The 26,508-nt window shown below is 43.0% G+C and overlaps 2 protein-coding genes across 2 annotated transcripts in view; both read right to left on the bottom strand.

Moving 5' to 3' along the window:
• Window positions 1–10,538, bottom strand: part of LOC145352362 (inverted formin-2-like) — a 36,631-nt gene extending 26,093 nt beyond the window's left edge. Inside the window, exons 1-5 of the mRNA XM_080202114.1 lie at window positions 10,393–10,538; window positions 9,470–9,602; window positions 6,734–6,875; window positions 6,095–6,430; window positions 1,747–1,880 (exon numbers count right to left, since the gene is read on the bottom strand). Coding sequence (XP_080058240.1) covers window positions 1,747–1,880; window positions 6,095–6,430; window positions 6,734–6,875; window positions 9,470–9,602; window positions 10,393–10,538 — 891 coding nt within the window. The remainder of the gene's footprint in view (window positions 1–1,746; window positions 1,881–6,094; window positions 6,431–6,733; window positions 6,876–9,469; window positions 9,603–10,392) is intronic.
• An 879-nt stretch (window positions 10,539–11,417) lies between these two features.
• Window positions 11,418–21,058, bottom strand: inf2 (inverted formin 2). Its single transcript, XM_080201983.1, has 4 exons — window positions 20,686–21,058; window positions 17,980–18,095; window positions 14,443–14,599; window positions 11,418–11,455 (listed from the first exon to the last, which is right to left on the bottom strand). Exons 1-4 carry the CDS (start codon window positions 21,056–21,058, stop codon window positions 11,418–11,420), a joined length of 684 nt encoding a protein of 227 aa, XP_080058109.1.
• Between the last annotated feature and the right edge of the window lie 5,450 nt (window positions 21,059–26,508).

Here is a 26,508-nt window from a genome sequence, read left to right as displayed (position 1 = left end):
CAAGTTCACCTGTGAGAGCAACCCAAAGGCTAGGGACTGCATTCTTGTATTGTGTATGGAGGCAGACCGTTCTACAGGAATTGTTATGAATTCCTCAATTGTATCTGTTCACGGAGAAAAAATGGTTCGTTGCTGATTGGCACAGCTCAGCAAAAACCAAAAAACCTTTTTGGTAAAGCTAACCATTGCTTGTGGTTCTGTAATAACATAAGCCAGCCTGCCAGAGCTAGGGGGTTCACTGCAATCTCAGGACTTTCACAAGTGGAGAGTACTATTGACTGCTCACATGTGGCTTTAAGAGCTCCCTGGCAACAGCTTGTGAGATTCATTAATAGAAAAGGATAGCATTCTCTGAACATTCGGACAATATCTGATCACAGAAATCAGATCCACCATCTCTGTGCTAGCTACCCCTTGAGCTCAAAGGATTCATGCATTTTCCATCTCTCCCAGATGCTGGAGATATTTGACGGAACTTGGCACATAGAGGATTGGCTCATTGGCGGTAAGGAGTATCCCCAGAAGACATGGCTAATGACATCCATTCGCTAGCTGCAGAGTGCATCTAAGGAGAGATGCAATGCTACACCTTCAATCACAAGGTACATAATGGAGCCGACTATTTAGTTTCTTAAAGATCCATTAGACTGGTCAGGCAGGGCTCCCCAGTACTCGTTACAAAGAGTGTCAGGCATCATCACTGTTTGTAGCGTTTTGCTCAACTTAAAGGGGATTGTTGTCAGAGGGAGACAGAGAGAAGCTAGACATCTCCTCGGATGAGGAGGACTCTGAAAGCAAAGACTCTGAAGAGGGGGAGGATTCAGACAAGCCACTTGAGAATGCCATTGCATGGGCATGATGTGACAGAAATACCCATGATAACCTCACAGCTACAAGATTTCAAGAGGAATAAGGTGAAGGTGAGTTTTTGTGATGGAAGTTAATTTCAGGCTTCAATGTGGGGGACAACTTAAATCTTAATTGTCCATGTGAACATATCACGGAAGGTAATTAATCTCACAATGATCACAGGCTGAAGGTAAGTCACCCTTAACCTGAATGATAGTCATCGTTGGAAGGTGCAGTAGCCGAGGGAGCATGTGTCCACCATGGAATGTGACCGGCAATTCATTAATACACCTCCTCAAGCAACCACACAGAATACACTCATTTCAACTGTGGCATCAGCAATTCAGTGGGCATGGCATGCTTCAAACAGCTGAAACAGGGTTATATTCCCTCCCCTCCACCTCCAAAACAACTGAGCAGTCATAGGAAACACATCTCTGCATCCCTGTTGACTCCCACAGCCCAACTGCCATAGTAGCTCCCTCACTCAGGAGGAAGCCCTGTCTCGGAGAGCTCCCATCCACGCTGATTGGCCAGCAACTCTTCAGTCCCTCCAGGAATAGCACTACAGTGGCTGGAGGAGGTACTGCATGAAGTTTGCCGAGCCTAGATCCCAGGAACTGGAGAAAACAATAAGTGTCAGGGCTGTGGGATAGGGAAGGGATGGGGGAGTGGAGGGGGGGAGGGGGATAGTTTTGGGGTAGAGGGAGGTTACAGGACCTCCCTGGTGTCCTCCTTTCAGGCCAGCTGATTCAGGTAGGAGGAGTACCTGTTGATAGCCTGAGGAAAGTGGACCTTCTGCCTCTCCTGAACAGCCTGGAAGAGATGGTGGTCTCAATGAACTGTGGAGCAGAGGTTTTTGTCCTATGGAATAAAATAATAAAATTCTGTCATTACCTGCTTTGACTGTTTTTTGAAGAGGCTTTGAGCTTTCACCTTTCTTTGAGATGAGAAGCAGAAAAGCTGTCCAATGGCGTCGTAATCAGGATTTATGGATTCTTTTTGGCTCCGTGACCATATGGAATTCCGTCCTGAAATAAGAAGCAAATATTTGAAGTTTTACATATTACAGAGGAGGAGGTGCTGGAAGTCTTACAGCACATCAAGATAGATAAATCCCCGGGACCTGATGAAGTGTATCCCAGGACGTTGTGGGAGGCTAGAGAGGAAATTGCAGGTCCCCTAGCAGAGATATTTGAATCATTGATAGTCACAGGTGAGATGCCTGAAGATGGAGGGTGGCAAATGTTGTGCATTTGTTTAAAAAGGGCTGCAGGGAAAAGCTTGGGAGGTACAGGCCAGTGAGTCTCACATCTGTGGTGGGTAAATTTTTGGAAGGTATTTTGAGAGATAGAATCTACAGGCATTTAGAGACACAAGGACTGATTAAGGATAGTCAGCATGGCTTTTGATTGAGTTTTTTAAAGAGGTAGCCAAGAAGGTAGATGAGGGCAATACAGTTGATGTTGTCTACATGGTCTGTAAACCTGTATGACTCTATGACATGAATCACCACACAGTGGAAGATACCACTGAAGAGGGCTTGGGGAGGTCAATCCAACAGCAGAAATGTCCAGAAACCATGTAGCTCTTGAAGTCATTTTAATTCACTTTTTCTCACTGTGTGCTTTCCACCGCACACACAAAGCATTTATACAGGACCATCTGTGGCTGACAAAATACTGGTGTCACTGCACAGCCCGACAGCTCAGAGAGAGGAAATGTGGTGGGTCAAGAAAGTAAGTCTCTGTGGAATTTATGAAAGAAGAGTAAATTCTGAGAGAAATATGGATTTTTCTTATCAGGAATGCTATGGGTGACACAGACTGTCACGGAGTGGAATTATATCACTACTGAGGCTTCCTCAGTCTTCCAAATTTTCTCATTAGAGGTGTAAGATTCTGAGCAAATTTTGATCAGATGTGTGATTCCACAAATTAAGAGAAAATTAAAAGAGGAGTTAAGACTACTTTGCGAGTGGTAGGAAAGAGCAAGGGTAGAGCAGAGTATAAAGAACTTAAAATTTATTTATTAGTGTCACAGGTAGATTTACATTCACGCTACAATGAAGTTACTGTGAAAATCCCCTAGTCGCCACACTTCGGCACCTGTTCGAGTACACTGAGGCAGAATTTAGCATGGCCAATGCACCCAACCAGCACGTCTTTCGGACTGTGAGAGGAAATTAGAGCACCCAGAGGAAACCCATGCAGACACTGGGAGAACATCCAGACTCAGCACAAGCAGTGAGCCAAGCTGGGAATCGGACCCGCAACCCTGGAACTGTGAGGCAGCAGTGCCACCGAGCTGCCTATTGAAACGTTAAAGAAACATTACAGAGAATGAGATTTCAGTATGAGAACAGCAGAATCATAGAATCCCTATAGTGCAGAAGGAGACCATTCAACCCATTGAGTCTGCACTGATGGCAATTCCCATAACTCTACTTATTTACCCTACTAACCATCTGACACAAGGGTCAATTTAGTATGGCCAATCAACCTAACCTGCACATCTTTGGACTGTGGGAACTCCGGAGCACCCGAAGGAAACCACACAAAAGTGGGGAGAATGTGCAGACTCCACACAGACTGTGGCCCACGCCAGAAATCAAACCTGGGTCCCTGGCGCTATGAGGCAGCAGTGCTAACCACTGTGCCACCGTGCTGCCCTTAGAAGAGAGGGGTGTACAAGAGTTGGTCAGTAGCCAGTCTGTTTGTTCAAGGAGTGCATTCAGAAAAATATAAATTAAGATTTGACATTGTAAAGAAGCAGGATAGTGATTAGTTTGGTGAATATTTTCTCATTTTGTCTTATTTAACTCAGGAATTTCAGCCAGGGTAAGTAGAACATTAATTGAAATATTAAAAATATAAGTGCAACCTGGACTTGAGGCGTTAATTAAAATTTAATTAATAAAAATAATGAATTAAAACACAATGGAGATAGCTAGGCTGGTGATGTATTGCAGCTAAAGTATGTGGGAAGAGTGGTCACTGGTGTGCTCCATGGCAACCATGTCTGCAGTGATTGTTACAGCTCAAGGAACTTTGGCTGGGAACGAATGAACTAGAATCCAAGCTTTAAACACTGCAACGCATTGGGGAACAGGAAAGTTACTTCGATACTTTGTTCTAGAAGGCACTCATGCCTATCAGGCTAGCTTTTCTGATTTAGAAGGGGTTAGCTCATGAGGAAAGGTTGACCAAGTTGGATTTACATCCATTGAAGTTTAGAGGAATGAGAGATGTTCTTATTGAACCATATACGATTCTGGGAAGGCTTCATAGGGTGCATGGTGAGCGGATGTTTCTTCCTTGTGGGGGTGGGGGGTCGAGAGCTAAGGGACACAGTTATTAGGATCTCCCATTTATGGCTGGGATAAGGAGAACTATTATTTTTCAGAGGATTGTTAGACTGCAGAATTCTCCCCCCATCCCACCACCAGAGAGCAGTGGGGGTTGGGTCATTGAACATAATCAGGGTTGAGTATTATAGATCGTTGACTGACAATGGACCCAGGGGTTATGGGGGAGACAGGAAAGTGGGGCTGAGGAAACAATCAGATCAGCTATGATCTTATTAGATGATGGGGCAGGTTTGCAAGGTGAATGCTTTCCTCCTGCTCCTATTTATTGTGTTCTTGTGAATTTGTGTTCCAAGCATGTTCTAGTGACCAGTTCTGATCAGTTTCAGCTGTCCACATCCAGTTGGTGTATTCCGGAGTACAAGTCTACATGTGCCTTATGTTGTAATTCATATGTTTCAGAATAGGAAATAAATTTAGGAACTAGAATTTTAACCGTAGAAAATAAAGTTGTTTGGTTGAGAAATTTTTAAAAGAAGTCACAAAGTATATGCAATTCAAACTAGCTTGGAGTTGGTTACACTTAAAAGATTGGGGCAATTTAAGAGATTAACAGCTGGAAAGATAAGATCACAAACAGCAGCTAAGTTTACTTAGCTAAAGAACTAGAGACATGACATCTGCAGTTATACACGTGGTTTCCCAGGATTAAGGAAAGCTGTGAAATTATAAGGTAGCTAATTTTTTTGCATTTCTACCTGGGGCTTAGCCAGCAGGTAAGATTAGTTGAGAGAAGCAGCAGGGAGACTGTGTCAGCTATGGGTCTTGTGTATTTTGGAGCACCTTGGGAGTCAAATGTTGAAGGCAGACATACGGCTAAAGTAAATGTTAGAGCTATCATCCACGATACAGCTTGTGACTGAGTGCCTATATAGACGGTACAGTGGCACCGTGGTTAGCACTGCTGCTTCACAGCACCAGGGACTCAGGTTCAATTACCTGCTTGGGTCACTGTCTGTGTGGAATCTGCACATTCTTCCCATGTCCACATGAGATTCCTCCGGGAGCTCCAGTTTCCTCCCGCAATCTGAAAGACATGCTGATAAGGCGTGTTGGCCAAATTCTCCCTCAGCGTACCTGAACAGGCACTGGAGTGTAACGACTAGGGGATTTCCACAGTAACTTCGTGCAGTGTTAATGTAAGCCTACTTGTGACTAAAAAATAAACTTCACTTTATATCCTGTATAAGACAAAGTTGGAATGGGGGAAAATGACTGGAAAATCTGTTTAGCTGCCACTTCTACAGTAATCCTCAGTGAAAGGCGATTAACCTTGCTGCATTTGGATTGCTGGAAGGTTGCAGTTTGAAACCCTAGCAGCGAGCAATTAGAAACCAAGGGATGTTTTCTGATGTTTTAAGCCACTGTGCAGGAATCAGAGGGTGAACTGTGCTTGAGCTGTGGAATCCAGAGTTGTGAAGTTGGTAAAGAAAATAGAGAATTCCTTTAGCCAAAAGCTAATGGCAGGGTGCCCATGAAACCTTGTACCCTGGGGAATTGCTGGAACACTGAAGAGAAATCAGAGTGAATTCTGAAGAAGATGAGATAGATAAATGTATTTTTTTGAGTTCATCCCAGGAAAACTGAAGAGACCTTAAAGATAAGGAAGCTCTTGGGGGTGGGGGAGATGGAAAATAGAGCACAATTTATAGCACCAGTCTTTATAAGTTATAAAATGTTAAGTTAAGTAATGCTTACTTTGCTCAATTCATTTTGATGTACAATGACGTTTGTTTTTGGTTAAAAACATGAAATCCCGTGGCACAGTTCTGTGGGTTAATTGATTGGTTGTTTGGATTTCTACTTCAAGAGTTAATAGTTCTCGGTGATATCTTAACAGGCACACTTTCATTGAGAAGGAACATATCACATATGTACCTGAAGTTGCTTTGGAGAGTTTTTGCCAACTCAGCTTCTTCATCCGCCTGGATGGTGGTGGAACACCGGTCTTGTCGGAAATTGTAGGAAGGGATCCGGATGGTTCAGGGAGAGGAGGGGGAGGGGGAGGAGGGGGAGGGGGAGGAGGGGGAGGGGGAGGAGGTGATGGTACAAAGGGGGTAGAATTAGTGCTCTTCAGACTTTCTTCAGTTGAAGGCTTGGGTTCAACACAATCATGATCTTCAGGTTTAGTAACAATCGTTTCTTCCCGATTATTTACTTCCAGTTTAACTGATAAGAGTCTTTTCATGATGGTATCAACATCACTTTCTGGAGCTGTGCAAAGAGAGGCATTAGAAATATGAATAGTTCAACATGTATTAATATTGGTAAAGCTACTTGGAATTATAAATGGAAGAAGAATCAAAAATTCATCCATCAAACTAATTTACAATAGTAACTGATATAATTGTTAAACCTACAATGAATTTTGAAGTATGAAACTAAACTAGTAAAATTGAACAATGAGTGCGGAGAGTTCTGACTTTTTCAGAAGGCCAAAAGCAATTAATTACATTCAAGTGTAGATAGAAACTACTTTTTAATTGTAGCTATTTTTATCAAGTAATATTTCCTTACTGTCATCAACAATTAGGATGGCTCTGTTCACCAAGATTTCTAGGACTTCCCAGAGCACGGCACTGCTACTATCAGTTTGTTCCAGCTGTAGGAATCCCTGGAGAATTGATAGCAGGTGGGCAGAAGCTGCTGAGCTGCTCACCTAGAATTGAAGACAAAGTCAAAATGAATTTACTGATATAAGTGTAGGTAAAGCTTTGAGGAAATGTAATGGGTATATATAATGGATCCTATTTTACCATTTTGATTCTAAGTGTTGGACGGACTTGAAATTGGGAGTGTTTCATATCAGACTTTTAGACCTGTTCTCAGGTGCCCCCAAACTCATTCTGTCTGCAAGGATGTCAGCAACTCCGAATCGCACTGCAGAAGCCTAAGGGCAGGGCTAAATGCACTCAAAATCCTACAGCTCCAATCGGCGCCTCCAACTGCGCATGTGCAGAAAAAATGATAACATCTTGCTCCGCTGCCACATCCCTCCTGGGCTGGACAATGCCTCGCCCTGGTCCCCACAGAACTTGCCCCACCCCCAAAACATTACTGACCCCCCCTTATCCCCCCAACCCCAATCACCAATTGTGGGTCCCTCCCTCCTCCATCCCTCACTGATCTCAGGCAGCGGGGCAGCAGACCCTCTTCCCCCCCGATCACAGGCAAAGTAGTAGTGGACCACTCTTTCCTCCCCCCACTGATCACAGGCAGAGTGGCAATGGAACCCCCCTTCCCTCCCCACTGATCACAGGCAAAGTGGTAATGGAGCCCCTTTCACCCCCACTGATCACAATGCAACAATGGACCCACTCAGGGGCCTGCTTCATATAAGGTTCAGTATACGAGCTACACTTGGCGAGTGTATTGCCAATCACTCAGGAGCTCGTATTCAATGGGTCCTACGACAAGATCAAACAATGATTCCCCTTGGAACTGCTAGGGATTATCACAGTGTAAAAGGAGCATTTTCCTTTTCAGGTGAAACAATTTTTCTCCCACTTTATTTGTTTCACCTTTCCATATCGTGATGCTATTTGCACATTCACAAAACAGTGACCAATTCAGCAAAGGGGATTTAATGAAAGAAGAGGTTTCAAAGGAGTACACAGAGCAAATTTAGAGCAATTAAGGGTAATTACAAAGATAAATTATAATTAATGATAATAAATTATAATTATTGTGCAAGCAGGAGTGACGCTAAGGAGATTAGTACATAGGATGAATGTGCTCCTGGTGTGCAGTTGACAACCCAGTGATCATAGAATCATAGAATCCTATAGTGCAGAAGGAGGCCATTCAGCCCATCAAGTCTGCACTGACCACAATCCCACCCAAGCCCCATCCCCATAACCCCATACATTTACTCCAGCTAGTCCCCCTGACACTAAGGGGCAATTTAGCATGGCCAATCACCTAACCCTTACATCTTTGGACTGTGGGAGGAAACCGGAGCACCTGCAGGAAACCCACACAGACACGGGGAGAATGTGTGCAGACTCCACACAGACAGCTACCCAAGCCGGGAATCAAACCCTGGTCCCTGGTGCTGTGAGGCAGTAGTGCTAACCACAGTATCACTCTGCCATCCAAATTTTCTGTTTTTTTACATTTTCCTGATGTCCAAGAAACAAATGAGACAATCTGAGAAAAATGCTGTACTGCGGTAGGGTTCATATGCACGAAAGTTAATAAAGCCAGTTGTATGCTGGACAGCGAGAAAGCCTCATTTACCAGGAATTGACCTTTCTGACTTACAGCGCTTTCCCATTTCTAACCTTCGAAGTACAGTAAATCCATTATTCGTAGCTACACTGAGCTTATCACTTCCACAATTATGTGTTTGAAGTCCTTATAAGGTCACAAGTACACATGGCCATTCAGCATTGTTACTTCTCAGAGACAGAGAGGTTGTTAATCAATGAGCAACAATTGCCACATTTTTTTTAAAGAGTACTTAATCCAAACTGGACAAGAATAATTTTTTGCTGTGAGCTTAGTTCATATTGAACAGTAACAAGCAGTAAATTTGTGCCATTCAGCCCATTTTAATAGTCAGGCAAAGAGCGAGATGGCAAAGTTAATGAAAGAGCAACACGTCTTAAACAGCAGCTTTTGGATAATCTTATTGAATGGGGGTTCAGGTTCGAATGTCTGACTGACCAAACCCTGTCCGAGTTTGTATGCTTGAATTTCTGTGACATTGGCCCTTGTCTAATGCCATTGCATTTGAGCATGTAAAACAGGAGACTACTCACTATTACTGTAAAGTATATCACATGATTAGTTTAAGAACGAATACATTTAGCTGTGATTCTAATATCAAGAACACCATATGGGCAGCATGGTGGCACAGTGGTTAGCACTGCTACCTCACAGCGCCAGGGACCTGGGTTCAATTCCAGCCTCAGGTCACTGTCTGTGCAGAGTCTGCACCTTCTCCCCGTGTCTGTGTGAGTTTCCTCTGGGTGCTCCAGTTTCCTCCCATAGTTCAAAGATGTGCAAGTTAGGTTGACTGGCCATGCTAAATTGACCCTCAGTATCAGGGGGACTAGCAGGTGAATATAGAGGGTAAAGGAGGTAGGGCCTCGGTAGGATTGTTGTAGGTGCAGGCTGGATGGGCCAAATGGCCTCCTTCTGTACTGTAGGTCTTCTATGATTCTACGAACAAATGACAATTCTGACCACGTGCTTACAATTATATTTAGTGTGCAGTTTCTGGTGTAATATAACAGATTACAATCTTACTTTATTCAACAGTGCGGCAAAAACCTCTTCATGGCAGTTCGTATCATAGATTTTTGTTAACTCCTCATCATCTTCTGCCTTGGCTTCCTCAAATTTTAAACACTGAATCAATAGATCTGCATCATCCTTTTCCCTGAAAATAAATAGTAACCAACAATATAATGATGTTTGAAAAGGGTTAATTTTCCTATTTTATACCCAGCCACAGTGCGTATTGGAAATTGCCTAAGTACTGTTGATGATTTTCTTGAGGTTAACTTCATGGTTAATGTGAGGCACAAATCCCAATTCCTGCTATTTTCTTCTGGTGAGCAAGGCTCCCAACCTTGCTAACCATATTAAAATAAACTCCTTTTCTCATGCAGAGATGTGGCTCAATGGACTGACAACTCTCTGATAGCTTGTTAAGTGAGAATTCACAATGTATAAATCTAGGCAATGATCGGGTTATTCAATCAGTGGAGAGAAATCACTCCTGAGGCAGATTTACCCTCACCCTGTGTCTACACGATGACATGTTCCAATGTCTTCTTCTTCTTAGACAATTGATTCCGATTCTCCAGTCCCGCTGCAGTGAATGAAGATTTGGCTGAATGCCAAATTCTCCATTCTCACTGGCAGCAGTGATGGAGCGATCGGAGAATTCTGGCCTCTGTTTCATGTTAGTTAGCCAACCCTCTATCCATGTTTGTATATTATCCCTATCCATGGGATCTTTAAGTGGCACCTAATCAAATGCCTTTTTATAATCCAAATACTGGTTCCCTTTTATCTTTAACTCCTTTAACTCATTCTACTTCCTCCAAATCAAAGCAGCAGCAATGGGCACCCGTGTGGGTCCTAGCTACACTTGTCTTTTTATGGGGTATGTGGAACATTCCTTGTTCCAGGCCTACCCAGTTCCCCTCCCACAACTCCTTTACCCGTATAGAAATGACTGTTTTGTTGCCGCTTCATGCTCTCGTCCAGACCTGGAAAAATTCATCAACTTCGCTTCCAGTTTCCACCATTTCATCGCCTTCACCCAGTCCATCTCAGACACTTCCGTTCCCTTCCTTGACATTTCCATTTCCGGCAATAGACTATCGACCAATATCCATTACAAGCCCACTGACTCTCATAGCTTTCTGAACTACAGCTCTTCACACCCCACATCCTGGAAGGATTCCGTGCCTTTCTTTTGGGACTGGGTCATGGGGGTGGCTGGAAGGTTGGTACAGTGGGAGTCCCGGGTTGGCCAGCGATTGGCCAGGGAGAAAGACAGATCGGGGCCACTGTGCGTGCACAGAGTTCCGGAGCCGTCAGCCTCCGGCACGAATAGCCCCCCTCACCCGCCCCTCCTCTACACACACACACACACACACACACACACACCTCCCCCCCCCCCGCCCCGGTTTTTAATACTATACACAGTTGTGACTCTGCAGCACACAGAGTGGGAAGATTCGAGTCTGAAGTTGCACTGAGAAAGCAGTGGTGGCCTCGATCAGCTTTCTCGCAAACTTAGCACTTTTGGGAGAATTGCCGCAATGTTTTCACTTTCATCAAACCACGTTGTGTTGACTGTGCCTGGTTGTAATATGACTTTCTAACTATCCTGATACTACCTCTGTAACAGTAGATTCCTCATGAGAAGTTTTGTAAAGTAGAATTAGAGCATCCCTAATAAAAATGCCCAATTGTAGGAATTGGAATAAATAATTGAAGATTTCCATTTGTAATTTTGATGGTGAAATTCCAAATAGGATTAAACTAAATGAAAACACTTTCAAATTCACTGAAAATATAAACTATAACTGAGTTTTCCAGCCTTTGAATCTCAAGGTGCAGTTTACGCACAAATGCAAAGCGTCTATTTTCGGGCAATTTGCTGTGAATGCTGTCAATATTGCTCAGTTACTGGATTGAAGTTTGCAAGCAGTGGCTTTTAGTATTATAGGAATAATCCTTACTTCAGAATTGGCAGCACATCCAGCAAGTGAAGACCTACAAGAGAAAGAAATAATCATTGTAAAATAATTTGAAACACAATATCATAAGTCATTTCCATCTTTTGTGCTCAAGAATCAATTTAGTTGGCTAATTACTGAATTTAAGGTATTTTCTATAGATGTTTTCACAAAAATATCACAATTTCACAAAACAACATTTGTACTAGCTTTGGGATAACACAGTGGTGATCTTTTTGAGTCTGTGCTGCTGAAAGAATGTCTTGTTAGTGTCCCATTTCCAACATTTAGATCATAGAATCATAGAGTCCTTACAGTGCAGAAAGAGGTCATTCAGCCCATCGAGTCTGCACCAATGCTGTAACAGGATAGCTTACCCCAGCCCTCTCTCCCCCCCCTTCCTATCTCTGTAACACCACACATTTCCCATGGATAATCCATCTAACCTTGGGAAGCTAAGGGGCAACTTAGCATGGCTAATCCACCTAACCTGCGCATCTTTGGACTGTGGGAGTAAAGCGGAGCACCTGGAAGAAATCCACATAGCTACTGGGGGAATGTGCAAAATTCCACATAGTCATCCAAGGCCAGAATTGGACCCGGGTCCCTGGCACTGTGAGGTAGCTGTGCTAATCACTGTGCCACTGTGTAGATGATGGGATGTGCATTTCCCATCATTTTTGACCAGTTATTTTATTGTAGGAACATGCACTACTAGCTGCACTGATTTGTAGAAATATTCTTTGTATATCAAATGTCGGAACAAAAAGTTACAAATTAGAAAGTTAAAATAATAAGGAAAGTCTGATGGAATAGTTTGTTCCAAAAAAGATGAATTGCAGTTACTAGAGAGAATCATAGAACTGCACCGGGTTAATAGCATCAAGAACCATATAATTACATTTGTAGAGGGGGAATGGATTATGCTGAGAGGAAATGGAGACACAGTGGTTAGCACTGCCCTGCCTCACAGCACCAGGGACTTGGGTTCGATTTCTAGCTTGGGTCACTGTCTATGCAGAGCCTGCATGTTCTCCCCGTGTCTGCCTGGGTTTCCTCTGGATGCTCCGGTTTCCTCCCATGGTCCAAAGATGTGTGGGATGGGTGGGTTGTCTGTGCTAAATTGCCCCTTCATATCACGGGAGATAGCTAGAGTAAATGTATGGGGTTATGGGGATAGGGCCTGGGTAGGACTGTGGTCAGTGCAGACTCAATGGGCCAAATGGCCTCTTTCTGCAGTGAATAATTCTATGATTCTGTTCATGGTGGGGGCCTATTGGGCCTAATTACTATTTTCCTGTTCTGAAGGACCCCTATACTCTCATCATTGGTAATAAAAATGTGAAAGCTCCATGATTTCACAATTCCATTTTGCAGATTAACAATTATAGTTCTCACAAAACTAGTGCCATGCATAGAGATGAACAGGAGTAAGTCATTCGGACCCATGAACCTCATCTGCAATCCAACGGATCGTGGCTGACCTCTACCTGAACTCCATTGACTCACCTTTCTCCAAACTTCTTGACATCCTTATCTAATAAAGATCTATCAATCTCAATTTTGAAAATGACCTGTTACTCCTTTAATTTTTGTGTTTGTAGATAAAGATCATAACCATGTTAGGCTCTAACATATAAACCTGTTCAAATACCACCAGTGAGGGGAAGATTCAGGTTGGAGACTTTACAAAAGGTCTTTAATTGGGAATTATGCTCACTTACAGTTTCATTCCATCCCCTGGTATTCATTGAGCAGCAGGTGGGGGGATTTGCCTTGCAGGAAGCCGAAAACACAAATTCCTGTCAGAGTTGCTCGCAGGGAATCCCTTGTTCAAAGATATGCAATGTCTGATTGAGGGAGCTGGCATTGGGAAGCAGGGGTTGCCCACTCAGAGTCAGTCTCCTCTCTTTGTTGTTGCTCCCCCCTCATCTACTACAAGGGCCCCACTCCATAATCCCTGCCCTGCCATCACTTACCTGACACTCATCCTTTAACAACCCTGGGTGACAGGTGGATGCATAACGGCCGCAATTACCACTTCCAGGTAGTGCCTGGAAGGGTCCAGCACATAAAGGGTTAAAATGTGACTGAGTACAGTACCACCCACACACGGATGTTAGTGAGCACATGACCAACACCGAAGAGCCAAGTGTAGTGTTGGACAGAGCTTTGTGTAGAAGCATGAATGGAGATAGCTCCTAGCTTGCGCCATTACTGTACCTACGTATATAATATTTAGAAGTTTATAAATACAGTTGAACAACCCAAGATTGCACATACCTCAACAAAACCTAATGAATTATGCCCAACACCTTACCACTCTGCCGAGCAATGAAGAGCTGCCAACTTCTAATCAGCTGGCAGCTCTTGATAGGTCAGATGTCAGAGGTAGGTTCTTTACTCAGAGAGTAGTAAGGGCATAGAATGCCCTGCCTGCAACAGTAGTGGACTCATCAACATTAAGGGCAATTAAATGGTCATTGGATAAACATATGGATGATATTGGAATAGTGTAGATTAGATGGGCTTTAGATTAGTTTTCACAGGTCGGCACAACATCGAGGGCCGAAGGGCCTACACTGTGCTGTAATGTTCTATGTTCTAGGTTCTAGGTTCTATGTTCTAGGTGGGCATCTGCCCATAAGACTATAAGATGAAGGAGCAGAATTACGCCATTTAGCCCATTGAGTCTGCTCAGCCAATTGATCATGTGTCTGGGTTCCTTGATCATGGGGAAGACTCGCCACAGTCCGGTTAAGTGCCAGATTGGCAATTAACTCAGTAAGCCTTCCTGCAAGTAGGTAGCTCGGGACTCTTGCCAACCTTTCTAGCTGGCAGGCATGACCCCCATCCCCGATGTTAAATCCCACCCATTATGTTGATTCCTGGGCCATTTTCTACTATATGCAGCAATGAATAAGGGAAATTGTCCTAACAATCCACAGCTAATGCAAATATTATTTTGAATGAAATCAGCAGGTAATGTAAGACAAACAACATAATATGTAAAGAAAATATTACCAATGAATTCATTCCTGAATCGTGCCCGTGAGTGCAAGTTTTCAGTCCCCAGGATAACAGCATTGATAACACTGAGTAGTGTTACCTGGTAAGGAACATTATCTGTTCGGAGTTCGTGCATAATGACATTAAATCCATATTGATACTTCTCAGCACTCTGTCAAAAAAAAGATTTCAAATAACAATCTGTTTGTCCTCTTGAAATACAATTAAGAACAAAATAGATTGAAGTGATTATCTAAGATAAATCTTGCACGTCCAATGTGATCATCACTGCTGTTTGTAGAACATATGAAACATAATTGCCAGAATTCTACTGCCTCCCTGCCTTGGGAATCTTGAATGTCTTGATTGAACCACCACCCTTCCAGGCAGGGCATTCCAGACCCCATCCACTCGTTGTGTGGAAAAGATTATTCTCACATCATGTTTTTTAAAAAGAGGCAAAATAAAACCATAGGTGAGAATAATTTACAAAGATGGCATTTAGGGACAAAGGGAAATTAAATAATCTAAAATACTTTTTATTGGCAAGATCAAAGGAATAACAAAAAGCTTTCGATCTAATGAAGGCACAAACTGTAAGTTCCACTTAATGTGGCAAAAAGCTTGATCTAATTTGTAGAGATATTAATCACATCTGTCAATAGACAAGGCAATAGGCACTGATTGAAAGGAACATCTGGATCATTTAGATGATTGATAAAGTGTGCAATTTCCAGGTGGGATTTTCACTTCGGATTTTGCAACTTTTCTGCTGAACTGCTTTGATTAGAAATCAGTTTTAAGCAGAATAGGATCCAAATTGCCTATTCGCTTAATGAATATTTCCTGGTTATTGGTAAAATATATAAGAGTTGTTGTCTTGTACAATGGTTACAATTATTTAACAGAACACTGTCGTAAGTTATATTTCCTGTGATAGCGCTATTTTGCAGATGGCAATCAAAGGAAAGGATATTAAACTGTGCTGGAAAGAGCTGTTCAGTATTAGTTATAACCTCTAACAATCCAGGTACTGTAATTGGAACTCTGAGCTGCATATGCTTCAGTTCTTGACTGCTGTATTTTGTTAACACGGTGGTCATTTTTCTGCTATCTGTAACACATTTATGTGTGAAAAAACACATCTTACAAGCAGCTTGTATTTTTTAATATATGCTAGATGGAAATGTTAAATTTTTTGTGATTTGTCTGGCTTCTTGAATGCCCAGTGACTGATCTTTGACATACTTAATCAAGTGTGGATGTGTCCGCTGCTCTAGTTAGGCACATCTCCTCACTGCCAGAGAAGTGACAGCACCTAAGTAATGGACTTCACAGGTTATAACCAACAATTTTTATTGTTTTAAATTGCTTGCTTCACCAGATAGGGATGTAGGACTGATGTATCTATGAGGCATTTAGGATTAAAAAGTCTGTACACTGTCCATAGTATCAATGAATCATAGAATAGTTACAGTACAGAAGGAGGCCATTTCGCCTCTGTGACATTCCTCTGCAAGTACAATTCTTAATGCCACTTCCTCACCTTCTCCCCATAGTCCTGAGTCATTTTCCTCTTCAAATAATTATCCAATTCCCTTTGAAAGCCATGATTGAATCTACCACACTCATGGGAAATACATTCCAGATACTAGCCATGTGCTGTATGAAAAAAAACTTTTCCTCCTTTAGCCATTGCTTCTTTCGCTGATCAACTTAAATCAGCGTCCTCTCCTTTTTGATCTTTCCACCAGTCGGAACGATTTCCGCCTAGCTACTTTGTCCATAACCTTTGTGATTTTGAATGGCCTCATCCAATCTCCTCTCAGTTTTCTCTTCTCCAAGGAGAGCAATCCCAGCTTCTCCAATTCTTCCTTGAAGATGAAACCTCTCATCCCTCAACCATTCTCAGGAATCTTTACTACACCATTTCTAATGTCGTTCCTAAACTGCGATACCCAGAGGTAGACATATACCCCAGTTAATGTGGGAACAGTGTTTTGTACTGGTTTAACGTAACTTTGCTTTTTGTACTCTATGCCTCTATTTATAAAGTCCAGATTCCTGTATGATTTATTAACCAGTTTCACTTCCTTCTGCCTTAACTGAGCCTGGCAAGAGTGACAGTTTACAAATCTCACTGTGACTTTTTCCCAAATGCCAGTGTAAAAGCAGGAAACTCAGGTTGTAGTACATTGACCCGCTTGATATTACATATAAACATAGAAGATAGGGGCAGGAGGAGACCATTTGGCCCTTCGAGCCATTCATCACAGTCATGACTAATCATCCAACTCAATAGTCTAATCCTGCTTTCTCCCCAAAACCTTTGATCCCATTCGCCCCAAGTTTTATATCCAGCCACCTCTTGAAAACATTGAATACATATAAATGAACTAATGAGGCCAGTTAAAGTGAGGGGGACAATCTGATTTATTGGGTGGTAGTCCATCAGGAATTGCTGCCTAATCTGCTGATGTTACACTGAAATTACACTGAAAAGAGTGTGAAATCTTGAGCCCCACATTAAACTCTGCTGGTTCTTTTTGTCATCAAGAGATCAGAGGCTGTCTTTTAAGAAAGAATGCTTTATTTCACAAGGCATTGCCATTGCAAGCACTCTACTGCTAGAAATGATACAGATATTTGCACTGGAACATGGATGGTACTATTCTGCGAATCTATGTAATCTTGGGATCTACATCAATATAGCAATTTGCCTTATTGGATTTGATTTGATGTTTGATTTTAATTTGATTTATACTGTTTTGGTATACTGTAAAAAGTATTGTTTCTTGCACACTATACAGCCAAAGTGTACTGTTCATAGAGAAGGAAAGGAGAGTGCAGAATGTAGTGTTGCAGTCATAGAAAGATCAATTTAATATAAGGTAGGTCCATTCAAAAGTCTGATGGCAGCAGGGAAGAATCTGTTCTTGAATCAGTTGGTATGTGACCTCAGACCTTTGTAGATTTTTCCCGATGGAAGAAGGTGGAAGAAAGAATGTCTTAGGTGCGTGGGGTCCTTCATTATGCTGGTTGCTTTTCTGAGGCAGCAGGAAATGTAGACAAAATCAATAGATGGGAGGCTGATTTGCGTGATGGACTGAGCTGCATTCACAACCTTGTGGTCTTGGGCAGAGCAGGAGGCATGCCCAGCTGTGATACAACTGGAAAGAATGCTTTCTATGGTGCATTTGTAAAAGTTGGGGAGAGTTGTAGCGGACATGTCAAATTTCCTTTGTTGCCTGAGAAAATAGAGGTTGGCATCACTAAGTTGTTTCTTAAACGTCCGTCAAACGTCTGCACAAGGTGGGTGCAGCTTTCTACATCTAAAGGCAATGTCTATTGGGTCACTGGCATAGCAAGTATTAGAAAATCAGATGTGGCAGATTTTACTTCCATTTGTTTAACTGCCCATAAGTGCAGAACCCTGAAAATAACTCCCTCCCTGCTCACCCACCCCACCACCCACCCACCACTCTACCCCCCCATCCCTCCATTCTTTCAATCAATGTCATGTTTCCTGCAGTAATTGAGGCATATACTTACCTTGTGGTGTCGTAATGCTTGTGAAACCTGAACATGCCCCTCTGTTGAGTACATGCAGAGCGCAGCCAGCAAGTCAAACACTTGTTTCTTCACCAGGATGACAGGTGAGTTTAGAGCTGTATGGAAGCAGAATTTATCAAATAAGTGTCAGCACTTCCACTTATTGTGTGGGAGGTACGATGGCATAGTGGTTAGCACTGCTGCCTCGCAACGCCAGGTTTCCAGGTTCAATTCCCATTGTGGGTGACTATATGGAATTTGCACATTCTCTCTGTGTCTGTGTGGGTTTCCTCCAGGTGCCCCGGTTTCCTCCCACAGTCCAACGATGTATGGTTAGGTTGATTGGCCATGCTAAATTGTTCCTTAACATCTGGGGAACTAGCAGGGTAAATATCTAAGGGTTATAGAGGCAGGGCCTGGGTTGAATTGTTGTCAGTGCAGGCTTGATGGGCTGAATGGCCTCCTTCTACACTCTGGGGATTCTATGATTCCATATTCTTCATAGAATGTTTACAGTAAAAAAGGAGGCCATTCAGCCCATCCGGTCTGTATCAACCACAATCCCACCCAGGCCCTATTCCTGCAATGGCACATGTTTATCTGACAAATCCCCCTGCCCCTGGGGTCAATTTAACATGATGTGGAGATGCCAGCTTTCGGGACAAGCTGTTCTGAAAGCTTGCGGCTTTTGCTACAAATAAGCCTGTTTTGACTTTAAACTGGTGTTGTGGGATTTCTTTCAATTTAACATGGCCAACCAACCTAACCCACACATCTTTGGACAGCGGGAGGAAACCGGGACACCCAGAGGAAATCTATGCAGACGCAGGGAGAGCTCCACATAGAGAGCGACCCGAGGCTGGAATTGAGCCTGGGACCCTGGTGCTGTGAGGCAGCAGTGCTAACCACTATAGCACTGTGCTGCCCTACTGAACAAAAAGACATCTTCTAATGAATTCTGTATATGACATATTATAAATCTAGATTTGTTAATCTGTGTAAATGTGCAAGCATATATACCAAATGCAATACTGTGTAAGAGCTTATTTTTATATTAATTTCTGTACAGATAAGTGTCATCAAAATATAATCGGGAACATGAGGAAGTATGGATTACAAAGAGGTCACTTGCCCCATCAAATCCGCTACACAGATAATCCCGGATTTTTCAGTCAGATGTATGTGAGCAATTGGTGGGAATATTTCCAGGTTGGGAACCAATGGCTCAGTTGAAGAGGCTTTGAGGAAACCCACGCAGACATGGGGAGAACGTGCAGACTCCACACACTCTCTCGAGGCTGGAATTGAACCTGGGTCAGGTGAACCTCGGTCAATAGAAACTGGACAGCAGTATGCTGGTTACTATTTAACAGCATGTGTGAAGGAGGTTGTGGTGATCTAGTGTTTAGTGGTGGTATTAGTTTCACCATTATTCCTACTGCAAAAGCTGGGCCATTGTGCATAATCCACCCCAGCTATTTCATCTCCTCTGGGGAAATTGTGCATCCAGCCCCTCATTCCCTACTGCTCATCTAGCAAATTCCTGAATATTTATCCATTTTGACACCCCCTTAGAGGGGGTTTGGTGGTGCAGAGGCTAACACCCCTGCCTCTGAGCCTGAAACTCTGGGTTCGAGCCCAAACCCAGGACCTTCAAGGTGAAGAAAGGTGTGCAAACTACAACCAAATGGCTTGAATGTTAACTGGAAAATTCTCCAAAACACAATGATGATAAGAGAGGGAGAGACTCCTGGTGAGCCATGTGATGGAAAGAAAGTTGGTGCCTCTACCATCATTGTCCATAGCCCCAAACTGTAACGTGCATGTAAAAGTGCATGTTGCCACAGCAATCCAGCCTCCCTGAGTGACCAGTAACATACCAGTACCACACATCCATAATTTAGAATCATAGAATCACGGAATCATAGAATCCCTACACTACAGAGGAGGCCATTTGGCCCATTGAGCTTGCACTGGTAACAATCCCAACCAGACTTCATTCCCATAATCTCACGTATTTACCCTGCTAACTTCCCTGACACTAAGGGGCAATTTAGCATGCCAGTCAATCTAATCCACACATCTTTTGGAATGTTTAAAGTTTAAAGTTTTTTAAGTTTAAAATTAAAATTTAAAGTTTATTTATTAGTGTCACAAGTAGGCTTATATTAAAACTGCAATGAGGCAACTATGAAAATCCCCTAGTCGCCATACTCCAGCGCCTGTTTGGGTACACTGAGGGAGAATTTAGCCTGGCCAAGGCACCTACCAGCAGACCTTTTGGACTGTGGGAGGAAACTGAAGCACCCGGAGGAAACCCATGCAGACATGGGGAAAATGTACAAACTTCACACAGAAAGTGACTCAAGCTGGGAATCGAACCCTCCCATGCAAAGTGTGGAGGAAACTGGAGCACCTGGAGGAAACCCATGCAGGCATGTGGAGAACGTGCAAACTTTATACAGACAGTAACTGAGTCCAGAATTGAACCTGGGTCCCTCGCGCTGTGTGGCAGCGGCACTAACCACTGTGACATCGTGCCACATTATAGTGACTGAGAACACATGCAGGCAATTTCAAAATCGAAGGTGCTATAAATGGGCACTCTGAGCTTTACATTTGATTCTCCAGTTTCTATTGAGAGGGGCGCCACACTGGGAGTTCAGCACAGTGAAAGGTATTCCCAACTACATTCATTAACTGTACCTTGTAGGAGTTTTCTAATCTGGTTGTCGTCATTTGCAATATGGTCAATTCCATTTTGGGAATTCATCACAGCTCTTACGCAGTTAACACAAGTAAGCTGTAGGAGGGCATCATAAATGCTCGGCACCCCTCTGCCCGACAACTTATCCAAGGCTTCCAGCATGATGTCAAGGCCACTCAGCTCCAGAAATGTTACCATCCACGTGTTACTGCAACGTATCAGGTACTTCTTCAACTTATTGTAGTTTCTAAGAGTGGGGTTCTTTAGCAAGTGGATGCAGAATTGAGGATCGTCATGTTCTGAGTCATCTTCTGCTTTTATCTTGTCGATCAGCAAAGTCCATCTCTTGCGCGCATTGGTTTTACTAGCCATAGTTTTCTGTGAAAACAAATAAAAACATGTATAATTATTAATTTGTAGAAAGATAGCATTACATTGCATTCATGTTATCCATGATTAGACATTATACTGGAAGATGAACTGGTTGTGATTTTATAAGCAGGCGATGTTACCAATAAATCTGTATGTACCCAGGACAAGAAGACAACATGTTGGCAAAATTACTGTTTATCATCTTCCATAATGCTTTGACTGAAGACTTTGGTGAAACCTTTATAGGTTTCGAGTAAAAAAAAGCCTGTTCAAAAATGTTGACATCTACAGCAAATCAGTAGATTCAGTCCAGTTTGGTGATCTCAGGGACTGGACGTGTGTGTGTGACCGATTCCCTCCCCATCAATGTGGATTAATGTAGTGTGTTTAAGTTTGGGAAACTTGGACTTTCCAAGATGGTTATGTTTTGCCTTGAATGTAAGGTAAAATTGAAAATTCTGCAATCACCCCAGCTCAAAGTCCCAGCCCAGCTCTGGTTGCCATGAGGGAAGAAACCCAAACAGAAACCTCTTGAAATATCAAGTGACAGTTTTCACATCTTCATACAGTAACTCTCAGAAAGAGACTGTTGCTGTTTGAGACACTGAGAGAGACAAAATAGCTACTGCTCTGAACAAGCAGAAGGACTGTTTTGAGTGAACAACCATGCAGGATGCTTGTGAGAATTTGTTTTCTGCTTGAAAGGAATGGCAGACCTAAGAGGACTTTGCAGAATTTTATGTTGTTTAGACAGGCACATCCACAACCCAGAAATGTGTAGAATTTTGTGAGAAGACATTGTGTGTGCATTCCGATATCATCATGCGCTTGCATGATATTTCTGACAGCGGGCACACAGGGGAATTAGAAGCAAGCCCACTGACAATTAAGCAGTCAGTTAGGCCCATTAAGGAGTCAACTAAAAGCATAGCTTGTCTATTTTATGGTTGGTGAGTGGGCCAGTTGGTGGATGGCCTTCACGATTTAGCTACAACCTTGATTCAGGGTTGGGGGAAATGTTAGGGCCAAAATAAAATTTGGAAAGTCTGGGGACTGCGATTTTCTCGTCTGGTTGTCAGTTGTGTGAATGTGCTGCGTAGACACAGATTGCCGTGCTTTTCCATCCCATTTAATTTGTAGAAACCTGCAGCTCCCCGAGACAGCTCCATAGCAGCTAGCTACCTTAGAGTCATAGAGTCATAGACATTTACAGCATGGAAACAGGCGCTTCAGGCCAACATGTCCAAACTACCCCTTTTTTAACCATAAGCTAGTCCCAATTGTCCAAGTTTGGCCCATACTCTATATCAATCTTACCCATGTAACTGTTTAAATGCTTTTTAAAAGACAAAATTGTACCCGTCTCTACTGCTACCTCTAGCAGCTTGTTCCAGACACTCACCACCCTCTGTGTGAAAAAATTGCCCCTCTGGACTCTTTCGTATTTCTCCCCTCTCACCTTAAACCTTTGGCCTCTAGTTTTAGACTCCCCTACCTTTGGGAGAAGATATTGACTATCTAACTGATCTATGTCCCTCATTATTTTATAGACCTTTACAATATCACCCTTAAGCCTCCCTCGCTCCAGAGAAAAAGGCCCCAGTCTATCCAGCCTTTCCTTATAACTCAAAACATCAAGTCCCGGTAGCATCCTAGTAAATCTTTTCTGCATTCTTTCTAGTTTAGTAATATCCTTTCTATAATCGGATGACCAGAACTGTACACAGTATTCCAAATGTGGCCTTACCAATATCTTGTACAGCTTCAACAGGATGTCCCAACTCTTGTATTCAATATTTTGACCAATGAAACCAAGCATCCAGAATGCCATCTTCACCACTCTGTCCAGCTGTGACTCCACTTTCAAGGGGCTATGAACCTGTACTCCTAGATCTTTTTGTTCTATAACTCTCTCCAACACCTACCATTAACTGAGTAAGTCCTGCCCTGTTTCGATCTGCCAAAATGCATCACCTCACATTTGTCTAAATTAAACTCCATCTGCCATTCGTCAGCCCACTGGCCCGATTGATCAAGATCCTGTTGCAATCCTAGATTACCTTCTTCACTGTCCACTCTGCCACCAACCTTGGTGTCATCTGCAAACTTACTAACCATGCCTCCTCATCCAAATCATTAATATAAATGACAAATAACTGTGGATCCAGCACCAATCCCTGAGGCACACCACTGGTCATAGGCCTCCAGTTTGAAAAACAGCCCTCTACAACCACCCCCTGGCTTCTGTCATGAAGTCAATTTTGTATCTGTTTGGCTACCTCACTCTGGATTCCGTGAGATTTAATCTTATGCAACAGCCTACCATGTGATACCTTGTCAAAGGCCTTGCTAAAGTCCTTGTAGACAACATCAACTGCACTGCCCTCATCTACCTTCTTGGTTACCCCTTCAAAAAACAATCAAATTTGTGAGACATGATTTTCTACTCACAAAGCCATGCTGACTGTTCCTTAGCAGTCCTTGCATCTCTAAATGCCTGTGGACCCTATCTGTCAGAAAGACTTCTAACAACTTACCCACCACAGATGTGAGGCTCAGAGACCTGTGGTTCCCAGGCTTTTCCCTGCCTTGAGCGAGCACATTAGAAATGCCAGCCCTTGCCCACCCCCTTTCTCTTGGCACCTACCCTCTTTCTATCCCTATCAGCAATGCTGAGTTTCTTCAGTGCATGTTTAACACTGGTTGCCTGTTAATTATCCAGTGAAGTTATGTACTGGGGCCAGTTGCAGCCTGGAAAATTCCAGAAAATGTGATCCATCATCTCTCTCTCTTAAGAATCTAGCACGTGATTGCTGATGTCATTAATACATCATCATCACTATCACTCATTAGCATATTTGTGGATTCACAAATGATGTTGGCTTCTCTACGGTGACTGGACACTATGGATGCACCACCAATTTTGCAATAATTCCGAACTGAAATTTAAAATGAACTCAATTCGTTGAAAGATGGGGAGCTGGTACAGTTTGGCAAGGATGGAAGCAGTGACAATGTCGCTCAGGACACAAGAACCAGTGCAGACAATTTCAAATTCATGCAAGGGGCGTTCAGAAGCATTTGAGAAGTCCAATTTTGAAGTTACAAAGGGTTTTCAGTTACCATGGGTGAGGAAGTGAATGTCCCTGTCTGATCAAGATACAAACCAAGACTGCGATATGCTTATGACATTTCTGTTAAAGATGAAACTCAAGAAAATCGATATTTATTTATTGGTAATTAATTTTACATAACTTTCCAAGAGCTACTGCCTTCACTGCCTGAAATTTTGCACATGGCTACCCATTAAAACTATACATCAGTAGAAAGAAATGAATTTCAATGCTGCAGTAAATATTTTGTTATGAGATGCTAATATTAGTGCCATTATAGGGACGGCACGATGGCACAGTGGTTCGCGCTGCTGTCTCACAGCACCAGGGACCCAGGTTTGATTCCTGACTTGGGTCACTGCCTGTGTGGAGTTTGCACATTCTCCCTGTGTCTGTGTGGGTTTCCTCCAGGGGGGACTCTGGTTTCCTCCCACAGTACAGAAATGTGCGGGTTAGGTAGATTGGCCATGCTAAAATTGTCCCTTAGTGTCAGGGGAACTAGCTAGGGTAAATGTATGGGGTTATGAGGATAGGGCCTAAGTGGGATTGTGGCCTGTGCAGACTCGATGGGCCGAATGGCCTCCTTCTGCACTGTAGGATTCTATGAGAATGCAATTTGTGAAAATTCAGACAGCAATAACAGAGATAAAAACGCAACCTGCTCCCTAATGGTTTTTATTTTCTTCCAAGACAGTTCATAACGGTGATTGCATTTTTTTCATTAAGGGGATCTTTATGACTAATGGAAAAATCACATAAGGAAACTGTGGAGGAACATTGAGAGTTTCATCTGTTGTGTCAAGGGTTCTGGCGAAGAGAGGGAATTCTGATTTCCATCACTGGGTGGCAGCATGAGTTAGGGCTGAATCTTCAGTTTTATTTTTGTTAATGGAAAGTACCTCAAAAACATGGCCCTAGAATTCTCTGGGGATTTTGCTGGTTTCCTGCTGGTTATCTGAGTTATCTGATACCTGGCACAATTTGATTGCTGGAGAAAGGGACTCTCCAGTAGTAGGGGCAGATTTAGCAACACAGCTAAACAAGGGGAGATTAATTCCTCAGTTGTTCTACTATAACTTTATTCCAATCCAATCAAGTCAAATTAAATCCAATTCAGAGTCCCAACAAGTTGGGACATTCCCGATCCAAGCTGACAAGACAGGGCTCTCACCTCCTGTCTTGGGCTTGACCTACATGATCCAAGCTGATTGGAGTAGGTGTAGCTCCACCTCCAAGGCTTGATCTAATTTGCATCTTAGCCAAAAGGCCGAGATGCCACTTTTAAAAATTGCTTCATATGAAGCTGAAATGTAACCTAATGACTTCAACCAAGTGCAGCATGTCGATACTACACTTGATCTTAACCAAAAGGCCAAGAGTATTCACTTAGAATCTTCACCCATCTCTTGGGGATCAGTTGTTCTACTATACTCACATGAGAACTTTACTCAACCAACTCAGAAAAAGACTGGGACCAGAGACACCGGCTCCTAACTTTAATTAGGAACCCTCGTTCACCCCAACCTCCAGCTGCTCCTTACAAGTCTGCTTGGAATGGGTAGGGCGAAGGGTGAGGATTCCCTGGCCTTGGGAGGTGCTGCTTCCACAGCTGATAAGGGGGCCAAAAGGTCATCAGAAATAGGAACAGGAGTAGACCATTTGGCCTTTCGATACTGCTCTGCTATTCAATAGAGTCATGTCTGATCCGACATTATGTCCACTTTACTGCCCTTTCCCCATAACCCTTGATTCCTTCACTGATCTGTCTCAGCCTCAAATATACACAAGGACTCTGTCTCCATAGCTCTCTGTGGCAAGGAATTCCAAAGATTCACAATCCTCTGAGAGAAGAAATTCCTCTTCATTACAGCCTTAAATTGACACCCCTTTATTCTGAAACAAGGCCCTCTGGTCCCAGAGTCTCTCCTGAGGGGAAACATCTTTTCTCCCTTAAGAATTCTGTATGTTTCAATGCAATCACCTCACATTCTTCTAAATTCCAATGAGCAAAGTCCTAACCTGCTTCACCCTTCCAGTTCAGCCAGCCTAACACAAAAGGAAATCAAGTGGAGATCCTGTCTCAGTTGTTTAGATTGGACAATTGGGTGGCATGGTGGTTAGCACTGCTGCCTCCCAGCACCAGGGCCTGGGTTCAATTCCGGCCTTGGGTGACTGTGTGGAGTTTGCACATTCTCCCTGTGTCTGTGTGGGTTTCCTTCAGGTGCTCCGATTCCCTCCCACGGTCCAAAGACGTGCAGGTTAGATGGATTGGCCATGATAACTGAGGGTTTACGGGAATAGGAGATAAAGTCTGAGTGGGGTGCTCTGTGAGAAAGT

This window comes from Carcharhinus amblyrhynchos, chromosome 14, assembly GCF_965287045.1.
Source record: "Carcharhinus amblyrhynchos chromosome 14, sCarAmb.v2.hapA, whole genome shotgun sequence".
Taxonomy (NCBI): domain Eukaryota; kingdom Metazoa; phylum Chordata; class Chondrichthyes; order Carcharhiniformes; family Carcharhinidae; genus Carcharhinus; species Carcharhinus amblyrhynchos.
The sequence above is the reverse complement of the archived record's forward strand: the minus strand, read 5'-3'. Positions and strand labels throughout refer to the sequence as shown.

Coding starts and splice junctions, on each gene's coding strand:
- inf2 (XM_080201983.1), bottom strand. CDS start 21,058: ATGGCTAGTAAAACCAATGCGCGCAAGAGATGGACTTTGCTGATCGAC. Junction 18,096..20,685: donor GATTAGAAAACTCCTACAAG/GTACAGTTAATG, acceptor GCTTCCATACAG/CTCTAAACTCACCTGTCATC. Junction 14,600..17,979: donor AAGCATTACGACACCACAAG/GTAAGTATATGC, acceptor TTTTTTTGACAG/AGTGCTGAGAAGTATCAATA.